General features: G+C 46.4%; 1 protein-coding gene across 1 annotated transcript in view; it reads left to right on the forward strand.

Annotated features, from left to right (window-relative positions):
- Positions 1-7,143: 7,143 nt before the first annotated feature.
- LOC133349237 (zinc finger protein 40-like) overlaps positions 7,144-22,037 on the forward strand; it is a 96,328-nt gene continuing 81,434 nt past the window's right edge. The window contains 1 exon segment of the mRNA XM_061562562.1: positions 7,144-7,660. Coding sequence (XP_061418546.1) covers positions 7,618-7,660 — 43 coding nt within the window. The 5' untranslated portion in view covers positions 7,144-7,617.

The following is a 22,037-nucleotide window of genomic DNA, read 5'->3' on the forward strand; positions in this document are numbered from 1 at the left end:
CAGGCAAGAGTCCACATTATAGACTGCCAGTTCACGCACTCAGCTTCATAAGCAGGCTAGAGTGTACATGATAGAGTGGCAGTACGCCTCACCGAGCTTAATAAGCAGGCTACAGTGTACATGATAGACTGGCAGTACGCTCACCCAGCTTAATGAGTATTTGTACAGTGAACATTAAAGTAATCGATTGTTGGCGCGTTGGGTTTAAAAGTAATATTAATAGCACACATTGTGGTGGGGGTGTAGTGAAGAGTAGGAAAAACTTTGATGAATTTACCTCAGAGTGGCGTGGGGGGTGTCGAGGCCTAGTAGCGTGCAAAGCCTGCGGCCTCGCCTAAAATTGTCGGCTTGGAAGAGGCAGGGTACGGGTGGCGTTCCTTCCCCCCCCCTAGCGCTCCAACAATACTGTGTAATGGCTATTATTTAATTAAATACGGAGCTTATGAAAGTGGCGAAGGCGTGGCTAGCCGTTGGCAGAGGCAACCGCCGTCCAATGAAACTGCAGCCCTTGGCGAAGGCGTGGCTAGCCGTTGCCAGGTCCAATGAAAGCGGCGAAGGCGTGGCTAGCCGTTGCCAGGGGCAACCGCCGTCCAATGAAAGTGCGTATGGGCCAAAGTCCACACACACACACAGACAGACATGAACGATTTTATATATAGATATACAACACGTTCTACTTAATTATACTTTATAATAAATCTTTCTCCTACAACATCAGAGTGCAGCGCCACATTAAATACGCACTACAATGACAATAGTTTAAATCGATTTGAAGCATGTTTTATTTGGGGGAGGGGGCAGAGTTTTTGTGACGTCATATTTAGGGGGGGTCTTTGTGACGTCATATTTTAGGGGGGTCTGACTTTTTTTGACGCCGTGACGAGAGGGGAGGTCAAAAATCGTCCAAAATCGCGTGACGTCATTTATGGACGGCCCCCAAGCGGTGGTTGACGTCCGCCGCATCCCAACAGCCGTTGTTCTGAGTTCCTGCCATCTCCACCCCGAGCGTGTATCCAGCACCAATGATATAATTCACGTACTGTGTCTGTGTGATATACTTGAGAACTTAATGATATGGTGACGTCACCGCGCACATCTGCGTGATGACGTCAACAGAGAAAAAATCAGTTGCACGTGCTGACGTCACGCCCCCCCCCCACGCACCAAAGACAAAGATCCCCGTATAGTCATTACTGTAGGGGCAAGTGCTGCTAGCGAGTATCTATGACGGCCAGAACGGCACACGAGGGGCTGGGTGACCAGCACCACGCCCAGCCACCTTTGTCTCCCCCAGTGGCGATGTTTTTACGCACCGCACCAGATACTCGTTTGAGGCTGAGTCGACCTAGGGGAGGACCGGTTTTAGATAATCGTCACCGGTGTTCGTAGCCGTGAGCGGGAATCGAACTTGGGTCACCGGGTTCGTAGCGCAGCGTGCTAACCCCCACACACCACCACCAATACCCCACACCACCACACCACCACCCCACACCACCACCCCACACCACCACCCACACTACCACCACCCCACACCACCACCACACACCACCACACCACCACCCCACACCACCACCACTCCACACCACCACCACACACCACCACACCACCACCCCACCCACACCACCCCACCATTACCACCACCCCACACCACCCCCACCACCCCCCACACACCACCCCACACTACCACCACTCCACCACCACCCCAGACCACCACCACCTCCCCACCATCACCCCCCCACACACCACCACCCAACACCCCACCCCACACACCACCCCAAACCACCCAAACTATTTAAGCTACAAAGGCCCACTGAGCTTATTTGCTCTTTTTCATAAGCGACCTGGCCACAGATGACAACGCAACGAAGTGGCCCACCATCACAGCAAGTAGCCAACCAGATACTCTGAGAATGCGTCTTGTTGATTCGGAACGTGCAAGGGGGGTAGGGGGGGGGCACCCACAGACCACGTGGGAAGAGAGAAGCAAGACCGCAAACTCCAAATGTACAGCCGGTGTCAGGGTCTGGGATGGAAGTTCTAGGGGTCGGCACGGTTTGGCTCAAACCACCAAACCGCGGTTTGAACCGAACCAAATCGGTTTGGTTTGGCTCTGTTTGAACTGGTTCGGTTTGGTTTGGGGCTACGAAAAACCGACTCGGTTTGGCTCGGACAGGGTGGAACCGGCTCAAAACTAGTTTGGTTGGTTGTAAAGGCCGAGTACAGCAATATCAAGGACATGATGACGGACATTCTCAACCAGCGCTACCCAGCGTTGACGACGGACGCGGCGCCGAAGGCGGCGCCGCGTGGCGGCATTAACATCCTCTTTGACATGGTCTACGCGCCCAACGCTCACGACGGCGCCACCTCCGAGGTCGACCGCTTCCTGCTTGAGCCGACTCAGGACCTGAGCACGGACGTCGTCGAGTGGTGGAAGTACCCGCGCCTACGACGCGTGGCCCTCGACTATTTGCCTATCCCGGCGTCGTCCGTGCCCTCCGAGAGAGCAAACTCGGCCGCCAAGCGCTCCTTTCTCGACCGACCAAACCTGCACAAGTGCACGTTCAAGGCCGAGATGTGTGTGCGCTCGTGGGCGCGGATGTTGCCTAGTGTTGGGGTTTCACTGCCATTGAACTACCACACTGCGTTCAAGGACATTGGGCGTGCCAAGCTTGAGGAGATGGCTGTGGACGACATCGTCGTCCAGTACTTGCTAGTGAATCTCAATATGAAGAAAGCCTGCGTAGAAATTAGCGATTAATACACTTGATATTTGTATTGAATGCGAATATTGTTTGCCGCGCATCTTTTCGGTTCAAGCCAACTCAAGAGGTTTGGTTTAGCTTAGTTTGGTTTGGTTTTGGTTTGGTTTGGTTCAGTCGTCGCTGGTTTGGTTTGGTTTGCTCAATTTGAAACCAGTTTGCGTCGGTTCAAACCGTGCCGACCCCTAGATGGAACTGACGACCTCCTGCACCCCAGGCAGTGGAGTCGACATCGCCTAGCCACTGCCATGATGATGGTGAGCGAGAGACGAGAGGAACGGAGGGATAGCACGTGGCTGAGAAATGGTGGAGGAGAGGGGAAAGCCATTTGAGAAACAAAGACGAAGCCAAACCTGGAGATACATTGCGACACGTACGTTTTTAACAATTTATAGTTGTGTTCTAGACATTTTATATTTTTGTATATTTTAATTTTAAAGTTATGTCTTGGATGACGTCCCCTCTGCCCGCTTCAAGCAAATTGCTCGTGACGTCATCACACAGCCACCAAACCATCCCAGGTCTCGTGACGTCATCCCGCCTTCTCACCAACTCGCCCAATCTCGCGTGACGTCATCACACCTCTCACCTATCTCGTGTTGCGTGACGTCACCCATCGCCACTTCACTTCACCCGAATGTGTTTCTATGATGTCACCACCCCCATGTGAACCCCTCCATGACTCGTGACATCATCGCTCCACAACTCGGCCCAAATCTCGCGTGACGTCATCACTCATGTACCTCACCGACCTCGTGTCGCATGACGTCATCACCTATACCATGGGACTCTTTTGCCAGTATCAAAATATTTTCATATTCTTGGTTCTTTCGGTAAAGTCACGTAGAATGGAAATAATAAAATAATAAAAATAAAACATGAAAAATTTCTCACGACGTTTCGGCCACAACGCAAGTAGCCGTCCTCAGGTGGAGAACATTCTACGTGACTTTACCGAAAGAACCAAGAAGATGAATCCCTGCAGTCACGAAAGCTTTAAATCGAAATATTTTCATACTTTCAAAGTGTGAAAATATTTTGATACTTGCAAAAAAGGTCCCCTCATATAGCTGCTCACCCCGAGCCATAAATGATTCTCATACTTTGCATTGCCTTTGGCGTTCTCTGGGGGGCCGTCCATAAATTACGTCACACGATTTTGGACGATTTTTTTACCCCCCCCCCCCCCTTCGTCACACGGCGTCACAAAAAGTCAGACCCCCCTCAAATATGACGTCACAAAGCTCCCATCCCCTCCAAAAAAACATTTCTATTTTGAAAATAAAACATGCTTCAAATCGCTTTAAACTATTGTCATTGTAGCGTGTATTTAATGTGGCGCTGCACTCTGATGTTGTAGGAGAAAACATTTATTTAAAAGTATATTTAATTAAGTAGAACGTGTTGTCCATCTATATATATAAAATCGTTCATGTCTGTCTGTCTGTGTGTGTGTGTGTGGACTTTGGCCCATACGCACTTTCATTGGACGGCGGTTGCCCCTGGCAACGGCTAGCCACGCCTTCGCCGCTTTCATTGGACCTGGCAACGGCTAGCCACGCCTTCGCCAAGGGCTGCAGTTTCATTGGATGGCGGTTGCCCCTGCCAACGGCTAGCCACGCCTTCGCCACTTTCATAAGCTCCGTATTTAATTAAATAATAGCCATTACACAGTATTGTTGGAGCGCTAGGGGGGGGGGAAGGAACGCCACCCGTACCCTGCCTCTTCCAAGCCGACAATTTTAGGCGAGGCCGCAGGCTTTGCACGCTACTAGGCCTCGACACCCACCACGCCACTCTGAGGTAAATTCATCAAAGTTTTTCCTACTCTTCACTACACCCCCACCACAATGTGTGCTATTAATATTACTTTTAAACCCAACGCGCCAACAATCGATTACTTTAATGTTCACTGTACAAATACTCATTAAGCTGGGTGAGCGTACTGCCAGTCTATCATGTACACTGTAGCCTGCTTATTAAGCTCGGTGAGCGTACTGCCACTCTATCATGTACACTCTAGCCTGCTTATGAAGCTGAGTGCGTGTACTGGCAGTCTATAATGTGGACTCTTGCCTGGTTATTATAATCGATTCTTTATATGTTCTTTGTACAAACAGTCATTAAGCTGCTTGAGCGACCCCAGTTCCATTCCAACTCACGCCCACCACCGCTGACGATTATTTGAAACGGACCTGGCCCTCCCCTAGGTCCACTCAGCCTCAAAAGCGTAACTGCTGTCGTGTGTGAACATCGTCACTGGGGAGACAAAGGCGGCGGGGCATCGTGGATCCAAGTCCCGGGCGAAGCCGGGTCATGTGTATGTGTGTTTGTGTTTATGTGTATGTCTGTGTGTCTCTATGTATGTGTGTATGTATGTGTATGTATGTGTTTGTGTGTATGTGTGTGTATGTATGTGGGTTTTTTTTATGTCTTTATGTGTATGTCTGCGTGTCTCTATGTATGTGTGTATGTACGTGTGTGCATGTGTTTGTGTGTATGTATGTGTGTGTCTATGTATGTGTGTGTCTATGTATGTGTGTGTATGTGTGTGTATGTATGTGTGTTATGTGTCTGTCTGTGTCTGCATGTATGTGTGTGTGTATTGTGTATGTGTTTGTGTGCATGTATGTGTGTGTTTGTGTGTATGTGTATGTCTGTGTGTATGTGTTTGTGTGTATGTGTGTATGTATGTGTGTGTATGTGTGTGTATGTGTTTGTATGTGTTTGTGTGTTTACGCTCGCATTACACAAATGTGTTGCTGGTCTAAGGCGTTCCTCGCACAGCATTGCCGCTTTATTATTTCAGTCGTTTACTGCCTTACGCACCCTGAAAGTCGTGTGTGTCTGCAGCAAGCGCGTGTATGTGTACCTATGGACGCGCGCGCGTGTGTTGTGTAGGGGGAACGGTAGTGTAGTGCTTAGCGTGCTGTCTGTGTCTGTGTGTGTGTGTGTCTGTCTGTGTCTGTCTGTGTGTGTCTGCGTGTGTCTGTGTGTGTGTCTGTGCGTGTGTGGTGTGTGACGAGCGGTGGGTGTAGTGCTTAACGCTACGCTGCGCTACCAACCCGGCGAACCCAGTTCCATTCCCGCTCACGGCCACCACCGGTGACGATTATTTGAACCTCCCCTAGGTCGACTCTGCCTCAAACGAGTAACTTAACTACTGTAGCGTATTAACATCGCCACTGGGGAGACAAAGGCGGCCGGCCGTGGTAGATACAAGTCCCGGGCGAAGCCGGGTAGTACAGCTAGTATTTATTTAAAGTTGCGCATTTTGATGTGACGTCACATTTCTCAACCCCCCCCCCCCTCGTCACACATCGTCACAAATGTCTGACCCCCCCCCTAGGTGCGTGACGTCATTTATGGACGGCCCCTGTACACTTTCACTCTGGTTGAACCACATACGATTGCAGGTCCTGTCTCATCGTGCAGTAATGGTTGCCAAGCTTAGGGTCGAGTTGAGAATGCCCTGCCAAGAAGTCTGCCTTGCAAGACGACATTATCTCAATGGGTTCTTACACGACATTAATTTTGGGATTAAGGGAATTAGCTCTAGTGAGCTGCTCGAGGCGCTTAAAAGTCAGATGGGACGTCCTTAAAATAGGCGAACCCTCGGTGGTGAGCATGCAACCAAAATAAAATGTGTGCCATTGTCTTTGCAACCCCATTGGCAAATGCAAGAAAACTGAAGTTGTCCATCCAATTACCTTTTAACTGTCCCAAGAGCAAGGACTGGAATAGGTGACAAAGCCTTTGCCGTTGCAGCACCAACATTTTTGAACAACCTTTTTTCCCCCATTGGTGCCATAAATGTTCCTTCAAAAAATATTGCGAAGCAGAAGATTAGTGCTGGATACAGTCACATTTGCAAATATAACTTTGGCCATTGCCTGTGTGTCGTTAGTTCAATGTTAACGTGCAATTTATTGAGGAACTCAATAATTGTGTTATCTTTGTTGTTGTTTTTTGCCTTGCTCAATCTTGACAAATCGGACTTTAGTTTTGTTATTGTTCATATTTAGTGACATGCTTACCATTTCCTTTATTTTGCACTCATCTCGTTGTAACTTGCTGACCCGCCCATATTAGACATCCCTGAAAAATATCTTCATCGCTCATCGTATCCCTCCTGCAGTCTAAACAAAGATTCTCATTCAACGCAGTATCAACCACAGTCTCTCTCCAACAAAATATATATTTAGTTTTCGTCTTTTCAAGCGACATTTAACTTCTGCATCGTCGTCCGTCGTGGGGGGGACACCCGCCCTAAGGGACCCCCACGGGGGAGGCCCGCTGGGCGTGACCCCCACTGTGACGTCACGCCGTGTTTTTTCTCAATGGGGATCCTTCCGTGCACATGAGCGCGCTTCCACACCGCTGTCGCCGCCGCCCTTTTCTCTGCAGTTAACTCCTTACCAACGTTACCACCGATGCAACCATCGTCGTCATCATCATCATCATCATCGTCGTCGCCGTCGTTAACACCGTCGTTTGCATCTTAAGCGGACGCGCAACACACACACGAGCGTCATCACCGCGTCCATTTCCTCTGCCCGGGCGAACCAGGCCAAGCCAAGTGGCGTTCGAATTGAGCCTCTGCTCATGATGATTATAACAACAGGAGCCGCAATAATTAGCAATGCGACAAGGATGATAGGGGCGTTGATGATGATGATGATGTGATACAGCTGGCCCCGTGGGTTTCTGTGTGTCACCACTGCCCTTGCTGAACTCTTAGTGGGGGTTTTTTTTGTGTTGTTCGTGAGTATTTGGATTCGGTTCGGGTTATTGTGCTGGGCATTCTGAACAAAGAGAGACAAAGACGAATGCGGAGTTTGCCCGCCTGAAGGTGATGATGCCACGATCCAAGCAAATCAACCCGCAGCCTCTGAGCCGTGAGTAACACGTGTGTTGGGTGTGAGTCCCATTCATTTGTATACCATTGTGAGTGCAATATCCGAACGCACAAAGATCTGGGCAGAGGCACGTGTTTGTGCGTCCCATTATCTTTTGTTATACAAGTGACAACTTGTTTTATCCCTGTACAGCTGTGTGTAGGTGTGTATATGAGAATGGTTGATAGGCTTTTGTAATGGTCTCTTTAATGCGTGCATGTGACTGTAAATGCACTGGTATTTAAATTGTGTACATATGGCCAGAAACCCCAGCAACAACAGAACAAAAATAATACACCCCGGAAAAGCTAAGGTATTAAACACGTGCGCTGTCTACAAAAAAATATCAGCCTCAAGGATGATGCAAAACCACCAATTCCTGAGGAACTCCATTGTGCTCTTCGTCAATGTAATATTGTGTTGTTTTGTCCATAAGCAGCCTTGGTGTGTGGCTGTAACAGCATTTCGGACGACACAGTCCACTAATAGTACACGTGTCTAATGTATACACACAATATTACTATCCATATGCTGATGTGTGTGTGTGTGAGTGCACAATAAACACGATACATTAGCATTGACTGATCAGGCACTTGTTTGTCCGCGTCCCATTTATTGTGTAGGAGAGTAAACACGCCACGTCTAATCCACATTCAATATCTGAAGGCTGTACGGGGGGATCTTTGTTATGGGCTGATGGGACACGTGTGTTTGTGTGTATATTTGATGCATACAACACTCCTGTAATACGTGATGTTATCCTCATGCAGGTACACTTGAGCAATGCGTGATGGCACAGGTGTATGTCCTGTTAAGTAACTGGACATATGTGGGCAATGCACAGTGACGTGGGTCCGCTTTACCTATTTTTATTACAGTATACTGGATGCACGGAAGGTAATTATATTCCACGTAATTAATTGCACAATGCAGAATTATGGCTTATTCTCGTTAATCAGCTTTACGTGTCTAAAATAGCTCCTCGCACATGGACTGTCTCTGTGTGTTCGCGTCTCTTGTGTGTTTATTTATCTTAGTCGTACATTTCACGCAGTTACTGTGTGTTTGACTTCACATGAACATTGACTTTTTCACTTATGCATATACTGTATATGTTTGTCAAGAGATGTTGTCTTGCGTTGTGTTTGACATGTATGATCAGGGGACATCACACGTGTGTGTGTGTGCGCCATCACTGCATTTCATGCGTACCAGACCAGCCAGCACACACCTGCATAATGCACTGCTTCATATGCCTGGTTGATGGGCAGCAAGAAGGCAGTGCAGTAGAAAACAATGTTATACTGTACTTGTATGCTCCCCACATTATTGTGTGGTAAAAATAACCCCCGTCGACCGGCACGGCATAGGGAGGCCCTCTTCCAGCAGTGGATTGTCACACGGACTGTCATATGACCACCTTTTGAGCATTGACATTGTATGGCAATCAAGTAATGTTACAGCATTGTGATAGCAATGCTTAAAGCTACTATACAGCACAGTGTTGGGTAACAGGGCTGCCACACTGGTGAAATAATCAAGTTGCATTTGGAAAATGTGGTGTTGCATGCAAAAAGCTTCGCGATTTGAGTGCTCTGAATGCAACAGCTGAAAGTGGCAGCCTGCGGTTTTGCATGACATCACCATCAGCCATGATCGAGACCTTGGCCTCCCCAATTGACCATCGTTTATCATGATCCCTTGCGACGTAACTATCCACTTTGCACATGCACACAGGCTCATTTCATGACTCCATCTCTGCCGTAGATGCCATCCCGGGTGCATTCCCTCCATTGGCTGCGATTCAGGTTTTTTTGTATAATTTACAAGTGACCACCTTTCCTTCCAGTGACGTTTTCTGCTCAAGACCACTTATTGTTAACAGTATAAATTATGTCACTACCTCCACCCGTCCCCCGCATATGTTCACGAAGTTAGGATTTATATTTCCATTATTTTTAATTTTCTGAAAATGCACCAGATGGGGTTTTCCACTACTTTAGTGGGCCAAAACTCTCTGCCTTGTTCCCTTGCCTGACCTGAGTGATGTCTTTAGGCTGTAAATTCTAGTTGAGGTAGGGTAAGGAAGAGCATGTTCCTTCTCTTTTTCATAAGGTAAAGGTGCAGTCCTGTAATTTATCACGCCACTAATGGTAGAAGGGCCCATGTGCTGACCATTACACCAAGCAGCCACCCGCTCTTTATAAAGTAAGGCTTTCAATTATACATTTTATTGGTTGGCATAGTTGAATAGGGAAGGGAGGCTAGACTTAGAAGTTTTGGGCGTGTGTTGGGAGGAGATGTCACGAGAAAGGCGACAGAGGGTGCCGCTGGTGTCGGGCATAAGGAGTAGAGGGAGACTGAGGGGAGGGTAAAATGGAAGGATGCTGTAGAACACAATACGAGAACAGTGGATATGACCTCGAGAAGAGGCACAGAATAGAAGCACATTGAGAAAGAAAATCTGGGCATCTGACCTCATGCGCTATAATGAGACTTTTTGGCTTGGAGGAAGTTGAACATTGTGCAAATGTAAGCAGGTATTAAAGAAGATCACTCAGCTGTCAAACTGCACAGAAACCTAATTGTCCACTGCTTAACATGTCCTTAATGTTTAACACGTAGACTTTCGCGACCAATATTATTCATAATCAACGTTTTTGGGTTTAGATCGCGTTATTTATAAATGTGTCAACGTGACACTTTTTTTTTACTGATTGGCCGTGTAGGGTGGTGGAGGGTTACGACACATTTATAAATAACGCGATCTAAACCCAAAAACGTTGATTATGAATGTCCTTAATGGTCAGACTGCTGGTATATTCCAAGAGTATGTCAGTTAATATGCTTTCTACCCAGTAATACATACTTTGGCTTGTGGATGTGCACATTCGTGATTCTAGTTTTAAAGCACTTTATTTTCTCAGACCGGAGAGAATGTTGTCATAACAATATTTTAGGATTTGGCGATTACATATTATCACTCTATAAAAATGAATGCCAGAACTCACGGATATGAGAAAATCCGCAGGTTTATGACATAAGTCTTTACTGTTAATAAAAGTCTGCTTGGGAAAATCACATCGCCAGAATAAATGTCCAGTGGGCAATAAAAACAATTCCGTAAATGGCAGCAATGAGAGTGAATGTGCCAAAGAGGACGTCCACAAAACCATTATATATCAGCTCATGTGCAGGCGCTGGGTGTGGACTACTAATTGTCGATCTTTCATCCAGCTGTGGATTGATGATGGCTTATGTTTAAAATGTCAGGGGTAAAAATGCATTCCTTACACACACAAAAAATAAAGTCGGCTGGACCTCTATTGGGGGTCCAGGACTCCAGGATATTAGTATTGCTTTGTGCAATGAATGAAACCGATTGAATACGGGGATGTAAGAATGCAGTCCACAGAGAAAACAAGGTCATGCAATAAATAAATATCTGATAAGCTTTCATATGTATTAATCACACAGTGTGAAACATTTCCAAGGTCACAGACGGCTTAAATAATTATAATTATACTACTACTACTACGCTATAGTAATAACCAAATTGATCTAGTAATGTTTTTGAGGTCTGGAGGAAAGCCCCCCCACCTCTCCTTTCAAACCCATCAGCTGTAAATCCCACAGCATATGAGCGATGGTTTTCGCTATTGGCCAACACAATCGACCCGCCTACATCTGCGCCAATCCCCGCTCGCGTTTCCCCCGCTCCCACTGGAACGCGATGCCCACAAACCAATTGGGCACCTCGTGGTTGGCAAGTGGCGCGGATGTGATGTGGAAAATACACTGGCTCCTTTAACTGGGCCACGTCCGGCTCAGTCCATTTGTCAGCGGTGGTGGTGGGGGGGGGGATTTGACTGGGGTTGTCTCTGAAAACTTCAAATCTAGAATTGTCTCTGGTATTCAGAGTAAATGGGAGGGCTTTCCCCAAACACGTTTAATTTAAAAAAGACTACTTCTTAAAAGCCATTCCAATGTTATTTTTTAGGATTCCCCTTTGCTTTCGGATTCTTGTAAATGTGAATGCAATTGGAGGGGGGCCACCACCACCTCTACATTTGAGGTCACGACCCACGCAGGTTTACAGAGGAGGGAGGGAGGGAGAGGGGACCCCCTCCCCCCGCAGTTGCTTAGCAGAGACCCGAGGGCTTATTATGCAGAGCTCGCTATAGCAACAAAGGACGCTTGAATAAAGCCAACAGCGAGTGTTCGCTCGCATGCTTCTCAGATCGACTCTCTGGATATGCAACGTTGGCATCGAATAAACTTGCGATGGGGGTTGGATAGGGAGGAGGTGGAGAGAGAGAGTTCTGAAACGCTGCCAGAGCTCTATGCGTAGACATAATGGAAAAATGCTCCTACCCACCCCACCCCCAATCGCTTGTTCTGTGCAAGAGAGGGAGGCAGATGGCACAAAGGGTTAGGGGCTTGTGTGTGTGGTAGAGTCGGCGAGGCGTGAAGGACGTCCTCGAGCAAATCGGGAGGCGAAATCGAGGCAAACGGGGGGGGGGGGGGGCTTTTGGCTCCTTTTTGGAAACTTAAGTAAAACTGGTGGCATGAAAACGAGAAATAACTCGACGGAGGTAGAATAAGATGGGCCACCACGTGCGTGAAAGCCATCGGCTGTATGTCGTGTTTAAACGTTCGATAGATGCTTTGGCATTTGTCCGGTAGAAATAACACAAAAATAAACCCCCATAATGATACTGTCACAAAAAAGGCTTTTGTTGACACCTTTATGATTTGGTGGTACCGACTTGGCAGCGGTGCGAATGGTGCCCTTCTTTTCACGGTCGATGTTGCAGTGAGGGGTCATTCCCTGAATCGCAGCCTAATGCTTGTCCTTTTGCGACGCTGTGTTATTGATGAATGCAGCGAGTTTTTGTACAACACATGGAACATTTGACGATACAACTTGAGCAGTCTTCACCTCCGATAAAACAACTGCATTATTCTTAATCTATAACTGCTTGTAAGGTGTTCGCTGTTGTTTAAACTGTGCACTTGTTTAATATTTCAGCCACTGTTGTATCTCGTTAACATGCTTTTGTGTGTGGCTTCCCAACCAAAGGGGGGGCTTAAGGAATTTCCATTTAAGCCGAAGATTACAATTAAACCCCCCCCTCAATGTCGCCCCGGTTTGGAGTAGTACGTTCCACATGGGGGTGACGTAATGCACGGCCCCATGGACGAGGGTGGAGCCATGACTGGGATGTGGGGGGGGGGTGTCCTGAGTGTGGGGGAACCCCTCTGCCCGTTGAGGGCTATTCCCTCTGCCGTCAATTGCGTTGCAATGGGTCGTGGTGGTGGGAAGGGGGTCCCCCCCTTATCCCATCACCGTCCCCCTATCCCAGGGGTCGGGAACCTTTTTGACTGGGAGAGCCATAAAAGCCAAATATTTCTAAATATCTTTCATTGAGAGCCATATAGTATTTTTAACGTATAATAAATTAAATATGTCTTACTTTTAATGCGACTTCTGGTCACGGGACCCGTGACCAGTGAAATTTATCTTCAAAACTAATTTCTGTTTACTTTAAAATGACACAGTATTATTAAGCAATATCACAAGTATTTTAAAATCAGTTCCAAACTGATTTTTTAATTATTTTTTTCAACTCAAAATTGTCTGGGAGCCATATGCCGTCACCGGAAGAGCCATATATGGCTCGCGAGCCATAGGTTCCCGACCGCTGCCCTATCCCATCCACGGCCCCCCCCCCCCATGTCTAATGTTTCTTTGTTGTAGTACAGAGTTAGACTGATGGCCTTAATCTAAGTTGTCTTGTGGTTGTTGTTGGTTAAGACTGATGGCCTTAATCTAAGTTGTCTTGTGGTTGTTGTTGGTTGTTTGACTTGCATCCCACTGGGATTTGTGCACACAGCGTTGGTGTACGGTGCTTTTTCTGCAATATTGTGCCGTCTTTTCTTGGATTTTCTGTATGCACTCAGTCACATGTTCACTTTAAGATGTTTTTTGTTAATGTTTTTGTTTTTTGTTTGTTGCGGCTGCACCCGCTTCAAGAGCCGAATGGCTCACAGGGCTATACCTAATAAATGAACTAAACATCCTTGACAGGCCCATCCTCGGACTGATAACGTCTCCAACCGTATTGGTGCCACCAACTCCATCCACTCCAATGTTGATTTGAAGCTTTCGTGACTGCAGGAATCCATACTCTTTGGTTATTTCGGTAAAGTCACAGGTAGAAAACAATCCATCCACTCCGTCAAGCTCTTCCGCTGATGATGTCTTGGCCAAGGAGAGGTGGTTTCTTGGTCCTTTGGTCATTGTGAATCTGTTTTTTTTTAGGAGAAAAAAAAGCTGTCATGAAACGCAAATAGCATTTATGAATATTCGCTGGTCTCGTGATAGTGCAAACATGGCTGCAGTGTCAGGCAATGGTTAGGGGTGGCCGGCTTGCAGTCAGAGGAACGTGCTCCTGGTTTCAAGTTCGGCTGGCGTGCATCCTGATGTGCCGCAGCCATTTGATGCAAGGAGACTCGCATGTCCATGAGCTTCAATTACAACTTGAAACGGCCACATTAAAGTGTAAAGGTCAAGCGTCTCTCTCCAAAGGGCGATGTTTAATCCGACGGCAGGTGGCATAATCCGGCATGGGTTATACCACCAACAAGGGTGGGTTATATAGGTTTAGGTTGGTGTGAAATGGCTTTCTTGGCTCAGGTGACTCAGTAAAGCTTGTGCACTGGGCAGGCACAGCGGAGATCCTGGATTTGGAATAATTTGTTTTAATGTGTGGAATTTACACTATGAGATCTCTTTTACCAGTGGCAAAATATAATAGTAGGTTTTTACCCTTTTAACTGGTACAAAACTGACACCTTTATGCCTTGAATAAAGGTGTCAGTTTTGTACCAGTTAAAAGGGTAAAAACCTACTATTATTAATGTGTGGAATGTTAGATGGTTTCCTCCCAGTCCCCGGCGACTATATATATAAATCGCTTTAAAATTTGGCCTTTCACTTAATTTAATTTGTCCCAGCTGCGAGCGCTTAAAATAAGATTTTAGGTCACCCTTTTGCCAAACACCATTCCTGGGTGCCCTAATGCCAAGAGCACGTTCGGGGTGTAATCGGTGTGTTTCAGATTCCAAAATAAATAAAATTAACTGTAATGTGGTGTTTAAACATTACACTGCTTTACTATGAACAGGTCATCAACAACCATAATTCATCCACTGCAGGATGAAGGTCTCCCGACATTGTCATCATCCCTCATGATGTTAGGATTGAATAATCATTTTTGCGTGTGTAAATGAGCTGATCTCATTGTTCCATCTCCACTGCGTTCATCCATTCGCGGTGTCTTAGTCATTCTCTTTTGGCTGCCATGCCATTATACTTTCTTAAATGTATTTTTCAGCTTTAGTTCATACATTTGTTTAAAAAAAGTAAATGATTGACTACCAATGCAGTTTGGATAGAAAAGCCATAAAACAAACCCCACGCAGTAATGGCTGCTGTGTTTCATGAAACTTAAAAGAGCGGCCTTATTATTACGTAGCGACTTCAAACTACTGTACATGTTTGCTCCCCTTATTGTTCTCGTCGTGTTGTCATTGGTCTGGAAACTTGTTTTTTTATGGGTGTTACAATTAAGTTCCCGCGTTTGGTGGGGCTTGGAGACATCATCGCTATCATCAGCCGCGTCACCCTGGGCGTGGCTTGTTGGGGGTTTCCTGCCTTCTGCATCACCCTGGAGTGTGGCTTCTTGGGGGTTTCCCGTCTTCAGGAGGCAGGATCTATAGCTGGCTGCCAATTTAAGAGTGGCTCGAGTACAGTAGTCCACCACCACCACCACAAAAGAAAAATAATTGATAAGTTTCCATTCGACGAATTGTTCCCGGTGCTATACATTGTAGATACATACAAAAACGCATTGATTCTTACACATGATTGATGCGTACAAAAGTGGCGCATATACTGTAGTTATTCTCAACTTAAACATCGATATAAATAAATGTATGCATCATTACGCCCCTGGTGTGTATGTAAAACGTGTTTTTAATATAAACCATTACGTGAGGTGTTTTGCCAATTCATAAGTTATGTTAGCTATGAGGAACCCCCCCCTCCCTCCTCCATATATGAGAAATATGTTTTGAAAGAAGACCAGGCGCTCAACATTATTTCCGTTGTCTTGGCAACATGTTCTGAGACCTAACACATCACGCCCAATGGTTGTGGCAAAAGTATGTGGCCATCGTGATGGCTCTGTGTTTATTGGGCTGGGCGTACCTGCTGGCGATGAAGGTGGCCCCAGAATGCACGTGGAGCTCGCCCCGAATCTAGCACGTACCTTTGGCATTAATACAGATGCTTCTTGTCCGGTTTTGTGAGTAGAAACTTATTGGGGCCATTACAAAGCTGTGGAAGTTTTCTAAATATGAATTGCTTTTCTTTTTCAAAGAATTTATTCCTGCAGTCACGAAAGCTTCAAATCAAGATTGGAGTTTATTTGTTTAACCAGGTGAGAATTCAAGAGACCAGGATAGTCTCAATTGGAAGCGTGACCTGGGTTATCAAAAGGAAAAACTAATTTAATTACAGTAATTAAGCAAATAGTGTCGTACGAGGAATCAAACATTTGACATGCGTGTTAGGTATGCAAATGACAAATTTAAGGATAATTTTTAAATAAAATAGCAGTATTGGGTAGAGAAAATATCTCTACGCAAAATTGTGTCCTGTTTTTAATGTATTTGATTATTAAGTTGAAACAGAAACCCTGCTATCTGTGCTCATGTACAAAATAAGGGTTTTAATATAAAACAAGTAAAAAGTGGCCACAAGTGGTTTGTTGGGGTCAAGTGAACCCATGAGATAAAGCTTACAATATAGTACACGACTCTAAATACGTCATGTTTACACCCGCGATCCGAAACATATAACATGAGCTTAAAAAAAATTGATAGCTCTTTTGAATTGATCAATAATTTCCTCCCATAGTTTGCACACCAGATCTCACCATGCCCGCACTGCATGTTGCCCCCCCCCCCCCCCCCCCTTGTGCAATGGGACACAAGTTCGCAGGTGACACATCGGTGTGGGTGCGTTTGCTGCCAGGGTTTCTGAGACCTTTTTGCTGCACGCTGGCAGAGAAAGAGAGAAATCCACCCTTGGCTTACCCCGGCTCGTGCGGCTGCAACATTCAAGCAAGACGTAGCGACAGCCCGTAGCGACAACCCTTATTATTTTGGGTTTTGTACGGTAAATATTACGTAACCCTGCACACGTTTTGTAAACCTTGCCCATCCCCATCGTGCCTCGGGTCCCCTCCGCCTAGTGTCTCGACACACTGGTGTCATTGTGAACCGGTGTGGAATACACCCCATCGTTCACAGCATCTGTGTACATAGCGACAGTGTTTGGTAGTTTCCAGCGTTGCGAAGTGGGATAACAACAAAAAAATCAATAATATTTCTGGAACAAACTCTCGAGAGCTGTTCCAGCCATTATGTAATCCTACCTGCTTCGGGCTAATCCTAGCAAGGCCTCATCACTTTGTCTGCTGAGCTACGCATTGGCCATTGTGCATGTTTGTCCGCGGGTGTGTGTGTGTGTTGCATTGTTGCGAGTCTGCTTAAAGTCTGGTGACCGGAAAAAAAAACCTGAAATTTGCTTTTACTAACGTGACAGCACATTGAGTACAGACAATTTGACACCGAGAGCCGTTGCTACGTTCGACTCATTGTGATCTGCTTGGACATTGGTGCTGAAGTGCCAAGTGTTTTGTATTTTTGTTTGGGATGCAGCCAAAAGACGCGCTCCCTTTCACACCCGCAAATGTTCCTTTCCGCAGCCTGAATTATGGTGTTTTTTTCAAGTCAGAAAGTAGCACTACGTGCCATGCATCTGGTAATTGTCACATGCCTCAGTCATCATCATCATCAGCCATGATCAGTCAACTGCTGGATGAAGGCTTTCACAAGCCGTCATCTTATCGTGGTCCTGTGTTCTAATAGTCCATCTGGCATCAGCACTTGAGCCGATTTCATTGTATCAATTCAGCAGGCATCCTCTCGGACATAATCTCCTCTTTGGCTGCCACTCTTCTGTCTTGACCACCGACCTATCATCCTTCAATCGAATGTGCCCTACCGAAAACTGCCTTTCCTTCATCAATATGGCCTCTAATTTGCGTATGTTACATGCCTAGTAACTATCACATAATAGTGACAATACACTTTGCCCGTGCCTTATTCTGAGTTGCTGTGTTTGCCGTGATGTTGCCAGCACAGCCACTGCATTGATGAATTGTATTTGAACGATTGGTGATGAGTGATGGGACTAAACTGACGACATTGGTGCAGTTCCTGCGTCAGTTGTCAGACAAATCATATCATGATTCCCGGTACCACTGTAGGATTTCCTTGGCTTATTTAACTCGCCCTTCTTCAACATCCCATTTTTATCGCACAACATTTCATGCAAGTAAATATCAAAAACACGCAAGGCTACTTTCAAACCATTAAATGCACTGCGTTGTTTAGCCTTTCTCATAAAACGTTAAATCAGCATGCATGTACACAAAACTGTATTATTTTCCGCTTGATGTTGTTTTGTGACAAAAGCCTGATCAGAAGGCTCCCTCTCCTTGGGACCATACAACACAACTTCATACCCTGTAGCCATTTAAATACAGCAGTAGGTGGCGCTGTGTTTTCTACATTTGTGGAGATGGATAATTATTTTAAATCATACTTTGACTCTGCTTGGGAAGATAGGTTTCCCACCTCCAATTAGCACGGTTGGCTACGTATGGTGCAAAAAAGTGCAACATTCATACGTAATACAATTACCATCTTGACTCATGATGTGCAAGGTACTTTATCACAAATTACTTGATTTGTGTTTGTTAATTTAACTTGTCATTGCATTACAGCACTCATTGTAAAATTCGTACTGTAGTGTATACAGTGAGACTCCCCCTACCCAACCCTATTATCTGCTATTCTTGTTATATCCGCAAGCCCTGTTTGTGGAAATGTCTGCCAATTGCATATGGATTCTTATCTGCATTTTTGTACAAATACGAGGAGTCACGCTGAAGTGGTGACGTGGTTGAGCAGTAGCACGTTTGCTTTTTGCAGAGGTTTCGGTTTGAGCCTGGCAGCCACACTGGTAAATACTGTGGTGTGTGAATTATACTTCACCTGCAGTATTAATACTCTTTGGTTCTTTCAGTAAAGTCACGTAGGTATAGAATGAAAATAAATAACGACGTTTCGGGCACAACACAAGCAGTCTGTCATCAGCGTCCGTCATCAGGTGACTGGACGTTTGTGTTGCGCCCGAAGCGTCGTGATTTATTTTAATTTTATTTCTACCTACGTGACTTTACCGAAAGAACAAAAGAGTATGGAATCCTGCAGTCACGAAAGCTTCAAATCAAGATTGCAGTATTAATGTTAAAGTTTCATTTATATTATTCCAAAAAATATGTGCTGGAGTCACGGTTAAAATGTGTGAAGAATTTCCAGATGACTGTTGGAAAGCCACATAGCAGCATTGTCCCCTCCTATAGGCAGATTGTGGCCCACTTGCTGGCTGGTGCTGCAGTCACCTTGTGCCTCATAGGTACAGCTGCCAGCGGGGGCCCCCTTGAAATGGACTGCATGAGTGGTGTGGCATAAATATGAAGTGATGATGTGTTACTGAATGTAGCAGTCATTCGCCCTATTATCTGGTCTTTATATGTGGGTGACTAAGGATAACAGGAGTTGATTTTATGAATACTGTATACGCATGTCATAGAATCGATCAATAGTGCCACCCACATGAACGTGGATGAGAATAGTTTAACCGTAACTTATAATTGAGTCAAATAGTGAATTCACTTCGCCATTTTGTCATGTTGCAGGTTTTTGCTATATTTAACTGAACTCGTGTTGCACTCAGCCTTTGCCTGTAAATAAGTCGGCGCTCATCCACGCTGCTGTGACACATTAGAGACAAGGGGAGGCTCTTGTCATCGTTTCCCTCTTGCGGAATGATAATGAACGGCCGGGCAGCACCCCACTTTGGTTTTAGGTCACTTCAAGGGTCAGAGCTTGGCTCTGTCGGCCTTGTTCACACAGTCCTCTTTGTGGTGCAGTGGGAGGACAGTGTGTCACGTGTGCTTTTCATAAATTGCGGCATCAGGATTCTTCTTTATGATTATAATCAGCAGCAGTGCTTGGTTGGGCATCCAAATGGTCAGTGAACTTACCAATGAGCTAGTTTTGTACTTTCCAATTCCTACCCATTTAAACTTGAGGCTGCCGATTTTACACACCATTTTACGGCATACTGGTTTTCAAAGCTAACCGTACCACTTTACGAAGTTTGTGAAAAGCATTTTCAAGCAATTTTTGCTTCGACAATCTGTTTGCAGTAAAAAGGTTTGACAAATTGGCAGCCTGCCGCTTAAATGTGTAAGGTCGGCAAATATGCTGCTTGTGTTAGGTCAGGGGTTTTATTTCTGTCCACTGGCTGGTAATGTCTGCACAGTACTAACTAGAGTGCACGACGATGGCATAATTTTCTGGAGTAGACCATTTTTAAATGAACCGGAGTGTTTCAACACGAAAAAAACGTTGCTTAGAGTATTCACTCGAATGATCAACCTCATCGGCTAACCGGCCCTGGCTCTAAAAATAAGAAACAAAGCCAGGCACTTTCCCCTCATTACGCTTGAATTTCTATCCGAAAAATGTTCACCTTACCCAGGTCATTGTCCGAGTTCATTGACTAGGGTAGGGAACGGATGGAGCTAATGGAGACAAGGCATTCGTTAATCCAGCTTGACCAGGTCGAGGTCAAATATGTTTCACAGGAACGTGGGCTGAGTGCCTTGAACTCTGACCCTGCTATCCCTGGTATTACCCAGACTTTGTTAGGCAACATCAGCGGACGTTTCCTTACGATGCTCCATGGCAACGAGTCACCAGTGGATGACAGAGGAGGAGTGAATGCATGTCGAAGTTGCTCCATGCCATAGTTATTAGAATTGGGCGACCTGCAATTCCTTTGTCGATGGAACTCATGATTCAAGTCCAGATCCCATTTGAAGCTGGCTCTTAGTGGCTTTGTTGACACGATGCTCAGCTCAATGACTTGAGTGGCTGAAGACCTTGGTGATGCCGACTTAGTTAAATCGGATAAGAATCTGATTAGGCAAATCATTTGAACGCCTTTTTAAAAGATTGCCTTTCTTGAAAGGAAACTAAACTTTCCACAAAAATAAGTTTTATCATGTGTTCTCATCACGTCTTGGAGACACACCTTTGAATGAGATAAATTCATCCCCAGGGCTTCAATTTCATAAGCGCAAGCTTTGTTCCTTGACATACATCTCATTACTGATATATACAGCCATTTATCATGTGGCAAAAAAAACCCATGGCAATGCCGGTGGACACGGGTTGAAACCCTCAAAAGCAATTGGTGTACAGGTGTGGTGGTTGTTCCCTCGCTTGCAATGCGGGGTTAGTGGAGGTCTGTATGCTCAAGTCGCGGACATACGACAGCTCTGGCAGCTGGCAAAGCGTCACTCGCTGCTGGTGGTGACAGGCCACCGTTTATAGTTTATTTTATTTCTTACACGGACGATCCCGTTCAGCCAGTTGCCCAGCTATTTTACGCGAGAGATCCGCGGTGCTGCGTGTCAGCCCGAGCAGCAGCAGCAGCAACAACACCGACATTGCAGAGAACGAGTTGAGGGTCCTTGAGGAATATTGCACAGCTAACAAACGAGGTGTTCGACGGTCGTTAAGGAAACGCACGCGAATCCAAAAGGCAGTGCAAGGGTAGAGTAATGTAATGTGGATAGGGCCAGCATGCACGCCTCCCCCCTCCCTCCCTTGTGCAGTAGCAGCAGCTGCAGCAGTCGCAGCCTGTCCGGGCGGGCGTGAGTGCCAACCCTGCGTGTGTGCCAACCCTGCATGTGTGAGCGTGCAAGCCCCATGTCCCCGTGGGAGTCTCCGTGGGAGTCTCCATGTGTGAGCGTGCAAGCCCCGTGTCCCCGTGGGAGTCTCCGTGTCTGCGCGCAAGCTCCGGGTCCCCGTGGGAGTCTCCATGTGGGTGCGATTGCCCCGTGTCCCCGTGTGTGTCTCCGTGTGTGTGCGTGCAAGCTTCGGGTCCCCGTGGGAGTCTCCGTGTCTGCGCGCAAGCTCCGGGTCCCCGTGGGAGTCTCCGCGTGGGTGCGCGCAAGCTCCGTGCGTGCCAGCGTAACCCCCCCGGTGTGTCCCCGTGCGAGCCCCGTGGTGTCTGCGTGCGAGCTTCGTTTCCCCGCTCGTGTCCCCGTGTCCCCCGTGTCCCCCGTGCGAGCATCTCCCCCCCCCCCCCACTGCCCGAATG

Source organism: Lethenteron reissneri, chromosome 29 (genome assembly GCF_015708825.2).
Source record: "Lethenteron reissneri isolate LAM-NWPU_2019-01 chromosome 29, ASM1570882v1, whole genome shotgun sequence".
Taxonomy (NCBI): Eukaryota; Metazoa; Chordata; class Hyperoartia; order Petromyzontiformes; family Petromyzontidae; genus Lethenteron; species Lethenteron reissneri.